The sequence below is a fragment of the Bidens hawaiensis genome, unplaced genomic scaffold (assembly GCF_021521415.1).
Source record: "Bidens hawaiensis isolate Kalapana, Puna unplaced genomic scaffold, B.hawaiensis_p1.1 tig00000458_1, whole genome shotgun sequence".
NCBI classification, from domain to species: domain Eukaryota; kingdom Viridiplantae; phylum Streptophyta; class Magnoliopsida; order Asterales; family Asteraceae; genus Bidens; species Bidens hawaiensis.
The window spans coordinates 158,963-172,907 of NW_027491030.1; the positions used below are offsets into that span (position 1 = coordinate 158,963).

Sequence of the window (13,945 nt, forward strand, 5' to 3'; positions counted from 1 at the left end):
GTAGATAATTACTTATATACACTATGTATAGATGAAAAATAGAAAATTGCAAGAATTTGGAAGTAAACATTGTTTGAAATGTTAAACTAGTTGTTTACTTGTTTGGCCCATTCTTTTGGGACATCAAAAATTCAAAATAATGGGTTTTTGTTCCTTTGACTCTTAGACTACATGTAGTGGGGCGACAAAACAAGAAAAAAGAGGTGATATTTAAGGTGAACACTGCCCCCTGGGCTATAAAAAGGGCGATTTGATGAGGGCGACAATTCCTGTCCGACGAATTGTTGTGAAGAATATTATTAATTTAATATGTTGTGTGTCTTACACACACACACACACACACACAGATATATATATAGAGTTGATATCATTTAAGAACTCCAAAAAAATTAAGAGCTGTTAGAAACTCTAAACAATCAAATATTTTTTAAATTTTTTTATATACTAACATTATTTAAGAGTAGTTTTATCATATTTTATATAAAAAAATTTGATTACATATATAAATCATAAGTTTACATATGTGTAAAATCTATGTATTAACAAATTTACATAGGTGTAAAATAAAAATAAAAATAATTTTCAAAATTGTAATTATAAATATAGATATACGAAATGATGAAACTACACTCAAATAACATTAACATACAAAAAATTTTATAAAAAACGTTAGTTTTCAATGGTTCCTTTAAGTTCTTAAACAATTTAAGGGTTCTGTAATGATACCCATCCTATATATATATATATATATATATATATATATAACTATTTGTAGCCCCTACACCATTACACCCCAAAAACAAAAACCAATTATTTGCTGGCAAGGCGCCACATGGCGCAAAACGCTCCATTTTGTAGCCCCTCCACTTAGAGGTGCACAAAAAACCCGAACTCGGAACCGGACCCGAAAAAAAACCGGAACCGGTTTTTCTAAAACCCGGGTTTTTAATACCCGAACCAGACCCTACCCGTAGGGTACGGATAGGGTATGACTTTCAATGTTGAAACCCGAACCCGAACCCGTACCCGATCTAAACCCGATAATACCCGAAACCCGGTTCTAGTTATACCCGAAACTCAGGTTTTTTGCATACCCGAACAAGATATTTTGCATGCTAGGATATTAGTGTTTGTGCACATGTTTTTGTGTGGCTGTCCATAGATCTATAGTCGTTCTCCAAAGGATCTTTTTTGGAGCACGTATATGATATAAATACTTGTTTAGAGCAACACCTTTTAATATACCAAACAACAACTGAAAACACATAAAATATATGTTTTTTGTATCATTGTTTAGTTGTTTATGTATGTTTAAATGAACTTTGAAGTTTGTATGCAAAAAAATGGAGTTAGGATAAAAAAATGAAGCAGACCCGTTAATAGAAGAAAACTGTAGAAAATGAGTTTTTTTAATACCCGGAAAATAGGGTATTCAAAACCCATAGAACAGGTTTTTTTCAATACCCGAAAATAGGGTCTTCAAATACCCGGGTATTGAAGACCCGGTTCAATACCCTACCCGAACCCGGTACACAGGGTATGGTTTTTCAAGCCAATACCCGACCCGAACCCGACCCGATTATTGTTAATACCCGATTTTTCAATACCCGATCATACCCTGGCCCGGTTTTTCATAATATCCGATTTGTGCACATCTACCTCCACTACACATAGCCTTAATAACTGAACTTGATGCTTTTTAATTTGTTTTGTTGGGAACATATACACTTTAAAATTGATGTGGAGTTTTGATGATTTACACAATAAATGGGTTGTATCAAAATGTGCGCGAAGTAAAGTAATGCAAATGTTTTAGTAGGATCATAGGATGTATAAATGTATAATAACTTATATTGGGCCTTATTTTGTGGTTAGTAGGCTTACTCGTGCTTGACTCGTTTGGGTCGATAACCTGCAACGGTCCACAGATCCCTTCTAAAGGTTTCTGTGGGCTATCTATCAAGGGTTTCTATTATATTTATATAATGGTATTAGTTTTTTTAATTTCTATTATTTTTTTTTATTTTACATTTGCTTGGTCTTACATGTACGTTTTTTCTTTGCGACTTTTACTACTATGGTTAAAGTTGAGAGTGTTAGATATACGCTTAAACAAGATCAATTTGTGGTGGCAAATTTGAATTAAAAAACGATATTTATTATTGACTTATGAAGTATCAATCGTAAATCATGCGTAGCATAAGACCTCAAGTAAACATGGAAAGAATGGAAGCTACAACGGATCATTTTCCGGCACGTGATGTGTACAAAATTGTTTTTGAGTTTGTGGTGGGATTAGTATTACTCTAATTTGACACGTCAAAAGAGTTGGGTTAGGCAAGTTGGGTAATAGTTCAATACAGGATTGTATCAAAACATGTATTTTAGTGTGGATCAAAATAGGCCAGTCTGGACTGATCTACGAAAACATGATTATTCATTTTTAAACTTTTAATAATGTGCTTAGTGTAATTATTTTTAACATCTATTTTCATCATAACAAAAAAGCCTTTTTATCTGCTCTATGTTAAGCCTTCTGTTAATTTGTTCTATTGTGGTTGATGTTAAGTTGTTAGTTTTGTGAATTAAATTTAATTATTGGTATGGTTTGCCACCTAAAGATTAATTTGTTTGTATAGTTTAAATTTGATTCAAACATCGCTTATGTTTATTTTTAACTATTGGGGTGTTTGGGATTTCTTATTTTATCTCCTTATAACTTAATAATTAAGTTAATAAGTTACAACATTTTAACTTATGAAAAATTTTTTCTCACAATATAAGCAATCTCAAACGCCTTATTACTTTTCAAAAAGTTTATAAGTTATAAATTAGTGAAAATAAACAATCCCAAATACCTCCTATGTTCTAGATACTTTAAATGACCCAAATTTGTTTAGCAACCTGAGGCCATAACATAGGAGACAAACATTGATTTTTGACATGGCAACAAGATGTTATTGTAATTGTTACTTTATGCAAATAATATGTATATTTATAGTGTAAATCACAAAGAAAGTAACATTAGTTCAAATACAAAGAATCGCAAATTCATAATCAAATTTTACATGCGAAATAACGTTAGTACACATGTTAATTTTGAATTTACACTTGACTAAATCTACACATACACACAAAAAAAATAATTGAAACAAATAAAATTTGGGCGTCTACTCAAAATAAGAAGAAAAAAAAAATTGAATGTTATAATTTATTTGATTCAATTATTGATAAAGAGTATATATTTTCTTTGATATAGTATCTATTATTGTTGAAAATCTTTGTTGGGTTTGGCTTGGTGAGTGTACTTTCTAGGAAAATCACTCTAGTAATTAGTTAGGAATGCATGATCACTCTTTCTGACTATTTTATTAAAACGTTGTTTGATTTAAGGAGCTTGAAGTTTTATGTTAGGAGAAAAAGTTTAAAGCTTGTACTAGTAGTGTTTAGAAAAAGCTACAAAGTTTTTGATATTTTAATTTACTCAAATAACCTTTCAAAATAATTACATTTACCATTACTGTTTTTAGTTATGCTCATTTTAGTAATTTTATACATTTTATTAAAACCTCTAGCTACTCTGCCAAACATTTAAATATATATAAAAAGCTACAGCTACCAGCTTCAAGCTACTAGTCACCGACTTTTGTCAATTATACCCTAAAAAGTATTTTAGAATTGTCTAGATGCTTTAGCTCATAAAGTGAGTGTTACTAAAAAATAAGCCTTGTTACAAAACAAGAATGCTCATTCAGGTACAAACGTATTAGAGCGTGTTCATACGATACGTTATTTTACCAAGTGTTACTGTGTCAACCACGACTGATGATAGTAAATACATTTATAAATAATCACTTCGACGCATGTCATATAACTTAATGATATATTAACTAATAAAAGTCTCAGGTTATTGTTTGGTAGGTATCAGACACAGAGGGTCAAAACACTCAAAACATATCAATGAAATGATTGGCTAGGTGGACACCAACCCACTACATGAATGTAGACATAGAGTTATATAACATGAAACATTCATACGCTACAAATATTATGAAAACATGTTTTGTTATTTTAAAGGCAATGTGTGGATTCTTAGGAAACAGTGCATGATTTACCATCACATTGACTCAAAAATACTTAAAAACAGGATCATAATGGGATAATGGATCCTCCTAAGTCTATAAGATTCAGAAATGCCTATTGATTAAGTTGAGACCAAGCGCTAAATGCAAGTATTATAACTTTTTTAGAGACTTCAAACGAATGCTCTGCATATATACTAGTGCATACGTATGACATTTTAAGTATAAATAATAAAAGTAAAAAAGAGAAAAATGTGTTATTTGTGCACATGAGACACATGATCAGTATGCATTATCCAACCGTGAATAGACCATGAGAAGTATAACAAAAGTCATAAAGCCAAAGAACTTGATGATAGGATATACGAGATGGATGCATGGTCAAATCTAGAAAATTTACTAAATTTAAAATTTTGTACTCCAAAAAACATCGTGCAATACTTTCTGAAAGTAGACTATGATGTGTAAGGGAGATATTTGGTGTTCAATGTAATCCGGGTTTGATTTTTTGCTTTCATCATTTAGTTTCGGTAACACCGAGGGATGATGTGAGATTAGGCGAGTAGGTGGCGCGTTCACTAGTTGGATCCTTAAACTAAACGAGTTTTACATCATCGCGCTGTTATGCCTTCGTGCGAGTGTTCACGGACGTTGACCTTAGGTGAAGGTTTTCCCCTGATTGAAAGACGAGTTTATTTCGATGTGGTGAATTTAACCAGTAATTCATATGAAAGATTTGTTGACTGTTTAAAAAAATTTTAATATGTATAAAACATTAAAACACATATAAGGTAGTACATTAGGCTATGTGTAGTGGGTTTCAATATTGGACGAAAAAGTTATTTTAGCAAGAATAATATAAAGAAAAAGGATGGATAGTTGTGACCCCTTAAACACGGGACCGCTAACCTTCATATATTATTATTATTATTGTTGTTGTATACAATCAAGCCGTCCCGATATGTCCTTGAAGGCTACAATTGTATTCACTATGTTTGAACATGTTGTAGGCATATATATTTACTAAAACAATGTTTATTTTTATCTTATCATCATATCATGTGTTTGTAATTGTGGTTTTAACTTATTTAATTCCAGTGACATTTTATTCATGAAATATGTTTGTAATTTATTTGAAGCGTTCCATAGTTTATAGATAGAAACATAAAGAAAAAAACAAGTATCTACCTATAAAACTAACAAGAAATTACTTTTAAGACTAAAACAAAGAAAAATACATATTTAATTTGAAAAGTTAACAGTTATCCTCATTCCTCAAGTCTCAATTCAATGCTTCCCAGGATGAAAGGGGAGCTTTCACTTGTCAACACCACCAATTTATCACAAAACACAAGTGGTTTCAAAAACCAACTTTTTATTTCATATGTCAACCATCAGCATTAATTCTCAACAGCATCAACAGTTTGTATTGTTCCAAATTCATAGGATTGGAAACACAAATGAATAAATAGAAAAATGAAACCAAGTTAAAGATGTGATAGATAAACATTTAGCATTAATGGTGATTAAAGATTATGGCCGAAGATGTGGTAGTGAGAGGGACGCTGCAAACACGGTGATGAGAGAAGGAAGTTGTGGTCCGTTGATATGGACCGTATGTCGAAAGCTAATGTAGATTTTTCAAACGGGATGAGAGCAAATGATGATGTGGTTCTTTTGAAGAGATGGGAGAACTATTGTGATCGTGGGACAATTTCCTAGACAGCCGACATGAAGTGGTCAATTACCCTCTCGTTCGTTTCATAAAATGGAACGGAATTGGAATTAGAATTTGCATAGGATTTGGAATTTGAATGAATTGAATTTGGAATCTGAACATTCCAACAGGAATTGGAATCAGAGGGAATTGAAATCCAATTACACCCCTTAAGGTGTTCGTTTGACAAATGAATAGGAATCGATTTTTTTTTAACAAGGATAATGACGAAAACATTTTAGTTATTTTAGATTTTTTGTTTTTTATTTATATTTTGCGTTAAGATTTTTTTATTATTTTTTTGAATTTTTATTATGGTTTTTTTATTAAAATCAAAAACCCCTCAAAAAATATTCAAAAATAATAATAACAAATTCATAACTCAAAATATAAATAAAAAACAAAAAATAATAAAAAAACTAAAATGTTTTATTCATTTTCCACGTAAAAAAGAACCTTGATAAAATATTCCAATAAATTACCTTAAATTCCTCCACATTTTGGAAGGATTTGGAATTCCTTAATTTAAAGAAATTTGATATAACTGAATTCCAATTCAAATTCCATTTCTTTGAACCGAACACACCAAAATAAAATTAAGATTCCAATTCTAACGAAACGAACACGCCATGCCATAAGATTTTATTACAATTTCTTTGAATTCCCACGAATTCTGTAAAACGAACGTGTCCTAAGGGTTTTTAACCCTCATACTAATATCATTAAGGTGAAAGAAAGCAATCACCAAAAAAACGGAATTTAAATAACTGAAGTGATGAGAAAAAAAAACATATGATTTGATTGTGACTATTATAAACAATATCTATGATTTGATTATTTTTATAGGTAAGTGAATAAGTAAAATAATTAAACAAAACCGTCGTTAAAACTACCTTTATCATTTCAAAGTAATTTATTATAGGTTGAAAATATTTTATTATTAAGTTTTTGCAAATAATATGTTACTTGCACCCTCCGAAGATTAACATGTTGTTTTTTATCATGACAAAACATGATTGGATCTATTGACTAAATAAGTTTAAATTCGCTTGTTAACCAAATTCGTCAAAATGCCTTTTACAATGCCTAAACTGTTTGTGATTGAAAGAGTTCAACTATGAAAATCTAAAGCCAAAACATATGTTATGTATTTAATTTTAGCCTATAAACTCTATAAGGTTATTACCAAAGTTTCGCCCTTACAAAGGTTGTCAATCTTTTCTCAACTTTATTTTTTTTATGTTATCTTTCATTGAATCATAGAAAGAAGCCTTTACGAAGTGAATGATTGTCATCAAACGCAACCATATCATAACACAAGTGAACCCATACACGTGTCATTTTATATCCGATCTTGTTATCAAACATTTTGGTTTCGTGTCGAGACTCAATGAACCTACTGATTAACCAATCAAATGATTGTGAATTCAAACCCCATGTTGATAAAAAAAAATATGTAAGATGAGGAGATTGGATAGAGTTGATGATTGATTGGGGTAGAAATGAACATCACGTATACAAGTGGCTCTAACTAGGTTCATTGCACCATGACCATGAGCTAACCTACCAAGAGTGGGCATTGCCTCACCCATCACCACCATTCTCATGAAGTTAGCCAAGTGGACATTGGTGCATGGTGGCCAAATGGAATTTCTTGAGTTCTAATATCAAAAATAATTTTCTTTTCTTTTTAACAACTAGTATTTTCTATTATGGATGTTCATCGGATCGGACATCAGTTATTTAAGTTGTTTGAATCGGTTTGTTCGCATTTGAAAATTTTATTTTTCTGAATTCAAAAGCCGAACTGATCCGAATTCAAATTACTTTAACCAAACCGAATTCATCCGAATTCAATTCGGATCGGTCCGGTTATGATATAAAAACTCGAATTCATTATGAAAAACTGAATCTATATTGTACAGCTCATAAGAGAGGAAGGGGTACTGGTGTGGATAAAGTTTATGGGTTGTTAACCACATGGTAAACTCACCCTTAACTATGTGGGTAGCTTGCCAAATACAATTTGTGGCAAATGTTTACCACATGGCAAACCCATTGGACGTTTTTGAAAAATTAAACACCCATTAATATTTCAATGAAAATTTAATTTTAATTACATTTAATTGTTTTTTATTTTTAAATTTAAACAAAAAAGGTTTTAGGGTACTTGTGGGTATGTGTATCCAGTTATTTTCTGGTTTATGGATACTTAAGGGTATAAATGAAATAACTGTGTATGATTGGTCGATGCATGGTACTACCCATGAGTGCCCCCTTCCCTCTAAGGATTCTTACATAAGATTGAGTTATTGAGGAACATACCCGATGAAAAGAGGAATCAAGTTGTGGATGGTGGATGTGGATGCGACCTGAAGGCCTGAAGTGGATCGTGGAGATAAATTTGGATTTTTTTGATGTGTCATTTTATTTCTTTACACAATATGGTATTGCTACAAAAGTATTTACCAATTAAGTGTTTTTGAATTTCTCTCTTTTAAAATCATTAGATAGCTTTTAACTTTAACAAAAACCAACTTTTTTTAACAAAAAAATATTTTGAATAGCTGAGTTTGAATTTTAGAAGGTGAACTCAACATTTCAGCTTTCGTCTATTAAATATATTTTAATATGTTTATATTCAATCATGTGCTTGATGACAGAGTAAAAAAAATCTAATGGATTTGTGATTTCTCGATGCTTAGATTTATTATTAGCCGGCGTTAAAACTTTCGGGACGGGTCTGGTCACATAATTGAATTTTGGGTTTGTCTGTTACTCTTTAATTGAGTTATTGCCCTAAAATTTATAACTAAAATTTTCATAATTAATGGGTTCGATTTTTTTAAATGATAGTGGGTTCGCTTGCAAAAAAACAGGTCCATTCATTAATACGATAGTATACCTATATATAAAACCAAAAATAGATTGGGTTCATGCGAACCTAAACTGTAACACCTATCTCCGCCCCTAATGTTACTCAAAGACATTTTATTAGTAAGCTAAATAATAAGACTTATGGTGTAATTAAAATATTTCAAAATCTAGACTTTATCACAACTTGACACGTGTCATTCAATATTTAATAGAAGAGATGGTCGAGAAAACCAACTTTTATGTAACCTACAAATTAAATAGTTGAGGCGCCAACTAAGTGCTCATTAGTCCAAAAACCTTACGTTGCAAGTACTCCTACAATATTTTTAAGGGTTCTGTTAAATATACCAAAAGTATACCAAAGTCATTAATGATGTTTGATTCCAAGAAGCTTTTTTGCTCAATTTCCAAATTTCACAAAATTCAATGACATAACTTTGGTGAACCAATCATGAACACATCTCCCAAAAATTCAACTTTTAATTATTAAGTGTATTATTTATTTTTTTATTAACTAATATATTATTAACTTTTTATTATTAAGTTTTTTATTAACTTTTTATTATTAGGTGCATAATTTATTCTTATTATTATTAACTTATGTACACATGTTTTTATTAACTTTTTATTATTAACTTATATATACATGTTTTTATTAACTTTTTTATTATTAGGTGTATCATTTATTCTTTTTTATTAACTTATATATACACATTTTTTATTAACTTTTTATTATTAAGTGTATTATCTATTCTTTTTATTAACTTTTTATTAATTTTTAGGTGTTCGGGTCCCATGAAGAATTGATGAATTGGGTACAAAACTTGGCACGCTCTCTTGGTGTTGTCGTCGTCACTAAAAGATCGAACAAATATCCTAATGGGTTCGTGTATAAAGTTGTAATCATGTGTGATCGTGGCGGAAAATATAAATTTAAGGATTCAAGTAAAGTTTCTGGCACAAAAAAAAACTGACTGCCCATTCGAATTAGAAGGGAAATATTCAATAGAAGACTAGTAATAATTCATAATTGTATAATAAAATATTTAATATACTATTATTAATACTAGTATTGCAAAAAACTAATTACAATAGTCTTTAAAAAACCTAATTAAAAAATAGATATTAGTAGTTTAAATAATTATTATGTAATGATTAGTAGTTATATTTAAATAAAATAGAATAAAAATGATGATTGATATGATTAGTAGTTGATTGAATGATTAGTAGTTGATTAATAGGGTTGACTTGGTATACCAAATAAAAACTTTTGGTATATTTAAAGCCCCCCTATTTTTAAAGATTGAACTGATAACCAAGTGCAAGACTTTTGAAAAAACCTTAATATTTAAAAATAATTTATTTTTAATTTTATACACAATTTTATGTACATGAGAACTTGAAAGTGTTGTAAACTTAGTTACTTTTAGTACCAAATGTGATTTATTATGATACTTATAGAACATCTTACTTGTTCATTTGTTGGCCAAATATGAAGTCGTTGGCACCTTGTATTCTTGTAATATAAAGTCTTTGGCAATTTCAATACTATAAAAGCCAAATATAAAAGTATGAAGGTTTTCCTTTAATAAGACAGATGTGTGACATCTAGCATGCCAAATTTGAACCCTGGCCCTTCTTTTAGTAATCCTGTTAGCATGGACTACAAGCAATAATGACACGTTAGTAGACAAAACCTAAGACAGTGTTTGGTATAAATGAATGAGAGATAGAATGAAATGAGTCATTTCAAGAGAATGAAAGAAATTGTGTTTGGTTGTAAGTGGTAATGGAAAGAACCATTCCATAATGAATGAAATTCATTCTAAATATATAATTTTCATTCTTTTAGTAATAGGTGTTTTTTTTCATTCCTTCATGAAATGGAATCAACAATTCATAATAATTTTGTTTAATTATTATTATTAATATAACTATTATTATTCATAATAACAATAGAATATAATAATATACTATTACTATATTATCGTGTTTTTTGTATAAGAAAATATAACTACTATTATATTACATTTATTATTGTATTATCAGTATTATTATTATTTGACGAGTCAAAGCTCAAGACACGCATGCATGATCTAACATATTTACGATTGTTTTTATCCGGTTCAGTAGTCTCGTTGAAACGCACGGATCAAAAAAATGAGTTAATATGAATATTCATAATAATAATAATTACTAACAATAATAAAATAATAATAATAATAATAATAAAGGGATGATCATTCTATTCCTACATGGTAACCAAACATGATAATGAAATGGTAATGATCCATTTCATTCATTTGTTCATTCTATTCCCACGTTCATTCCATTCATTCATCTATTCCATTACGTCATACCAAACAGACCCTAAAAGTATATATTCTAGGAGGATTACACTAATAGACTCTTATTGATGGTTTTGACACTATTAAGGAATCTCTACAGTTGATTTGAACTATTAATTCATGAACATGGCTAAGTTAGCACCAGTACGTACTTGTTGTAAATATGAGAATAACATAAAACCTTATGAGTTATGACCATTATAGGGTACCCGTGCCCATCATATGGCAATGGTGCAGAATCATTAATCGACTTTATTTCAACTTTTGGCTGTGAATTATAAGTTTTCTTACCTGAAATATAATTCTTAATGTCTTACTTGAGGTTGGTGACCCAGTAACAGAAACTTGGTCTCTTAAACACTCAAAGATCTTGTATTCTAGTTACAGGAAGTAAAAGAAATTTTGTCTTTAAAAAACGTTATGAACACCATAATATAAGATAGCAAATCCCTACAAGTCTTCTTTCCCATATGTTCTATCAAAGTTTAGACCAATTAATATTTACTATGATCTTCAATTTAAAAAATTAACAATTTTGTTTCTTAAATGTGAAAGTCGAACTTGAACTCATTATTTTACCAAAAAATAATACATATGCATTGGATACTTATCCTCATAATTTGCACAAATTTACCAAATCTAGGTTTCAACCATTTTGACTATAGTCACATTCTAATACTTTTGACTCGTTGACTTTTGCATTATTGGATGGAACATTTGAACATGTATTTAAAATGAAGAAAACTAAATTAACTTTAGAAATATAGATTTCCACAACTACAACATACTAAATTACAAAAGAGTACGGCAACAGTACTTAACAACCCAACCACCCAATCATTAACACCCTCCCAAAACATATTCCATAAACTCCAAATCCAATTCAACTCCGGCCATTGTCTCCGGTGACAACACCACCTCCAAATCCACACTCCCACCACCATTCCTCCTCGGAAAAGCCGATATTTTCCCGTCGAACTTATTCGCCCGACCACTTCGTACCGCGACCGGCTTCCCCCACCCAAAATCGTTATCGTACATAGGGAACCGAGGCGAGCTCCCCATCGTTAACATCGCCCTGTCAAAATTCCCTAGGGGAAAACATCGTGGGTCCGCTTCCCAATTTTTAATGAAGCGACACACCATCGTGTCGTCATGTGACAACACGTTTTTATTTAGTTGTTCTGCGCACCATTTAATGTCATGTGACAACACGTCACCTGCTAACGCATAAGTGGGAATGCTTTGAATAGCATTCCCAAAGTAAAATGTTTCGAGTTCGGGCTTTAAGCGGTGACGACAGTTAACCGCCATACGAAATGTTGTCATTTTAGTACTTGGAAACTTTCTAGCGCGTGTCACAGCGCGCCATAGTAACGCGCATAGTGACTGAAAGGATGAAATTTCGGGTTCCGGTCCAGTTTTCGAAACAACATTGTTTCTTAGTAAATCATCAATTATTTCCGTGACAGTGATTTCACTGTCACGGTAATAATTAATTCTTTTTTTACTATTCACCCGCTCTTTTAACTTTAAAATAGCTTCTCTGCTGAAGCTGAATACACGCTCAGTCAACGGCGCGTGCTCGTCAAACGTCACCTTCGGTCCGCCAGCAGGGACTTTGAGCCGCGCCGGGGAGATCAAAACGGACTCCCGAACGAAAGACGGTCGTTTCGACACCATTTTCGCTCCGTTACAAATCTCCGCGAACGAATTCACGAAATTCCACAACGACGTCCCGTCAACGACGGCGTGGTTAACAGAAAACCCGATAAACACGCCGTCGTTTAGCTCGGTCACTTGAACCCCCAAAATGGGGTTAAAGTGACCGTCGTAGCTAACCGTTCTGTCGAACGTGAAAAACCCATTAACGGATTCGGGCACTTGAATTGGGGAAATTATGTCATTGATGGTTAAATGAGCCGCATTGGCGTGTACGAATTCGACGCCAGAGTCGTTGGAGGAAATGTAGACGTACCCGTCAGGGTCGGTTATTAACCGGCCCGCGAGAGGGGGGAAATTGGTTAACACACTAGAGAGTCCGCATTTGAGCAGTTGTAGGAGGTCCAGGATGGGGACTGGAGGGCGGGCGAATAAGTTGCCCTTTTGAATGTAGTGGCACGAGAGCATCGGGAGGTCGGATACCGAGAGTTTGAGGTCGGGTAGTTCGGATTTGGTTGCGGGTTTGATGGTGGATTTGGAGATGATTTGAATAAGGGGTTGAGAAGGCATTGTGATGGGTTTGGGTTTTGGTTGTGAGAATGAATGTTTGAGTGTTGTGGTGAAGTGTTGTGGGTTATTATATAGCATATAGGGGTGTGGATGGTTTGGTTGGGTTCATGCATTTGATTTTGTGGGGTAAAACAGAGTTGACTGTGGTGAATGGTGAGATACGTTGAAGGAGAATGAATATGAGTTGCTGGCATGTGATATCCACACGATTTCTAGCTGTATATTACCATTCCATTTAGATGGGGAGTGAATTTCCAAAATTTAAATCATCAACATGGTTTATTAACAATGGAATTCTCATCCATTTTGGGGGAGACACCACCCAATAAGTCTGGGATATGCTATTCCAGACGTATTCGCATGGTGTCTCTTCAAAAGTAGGTTTTTTTTTCTTCTTTTTGTGTTCTTATGTTTTGGTTTTTTGTTTTTTGTTTTTTGTTTTGTCATTTTTACTTGACTTTTTTGTTTTTTGTTTTTATATTAGTAATTAGTTTAAATATAAAAAAAATAATGTTTTTTTGTTTTCAACAATCGAGTATACTTAATTGACTCGATTCTAATAATCCAATGAAACATATAAATAAAACGATATTTACATATACATACACAACCATTACAACGAGTTCCTACACATAAAAAAAATGTAAAAATCAATCTAAACGGCAACATCACCTGTGTCGTCGTTGTCA

The 13,945-nt window shown here is 31.9% G+C and overlaps 1 protein-coding gene across 1 annotated transcript; it reads right to left on the reverse strand.

Moving 5' to 3' along the window:
* Positions 1-11,819: 11,819 nt before the first annotated feature.
* Positions 11,820-13,576, reverse strand: LOC143626068 (BAHD acyltransferase DCR-like). The gene has a single exon (XM_077096247.1). The coding sequence runs from the start codon at positions 13,332-13,334 to the stop codon at positions 11,865-11,867; it is 1,470 nt and encodes a 489-aa protein (XP_076952362.1). The 5' UTR covers positions 13,335-13,576; the 3' UTR covers positions 11,820-11,864.
* Positions 13,577-13,945: the final 369 nt, after the last annotated feature.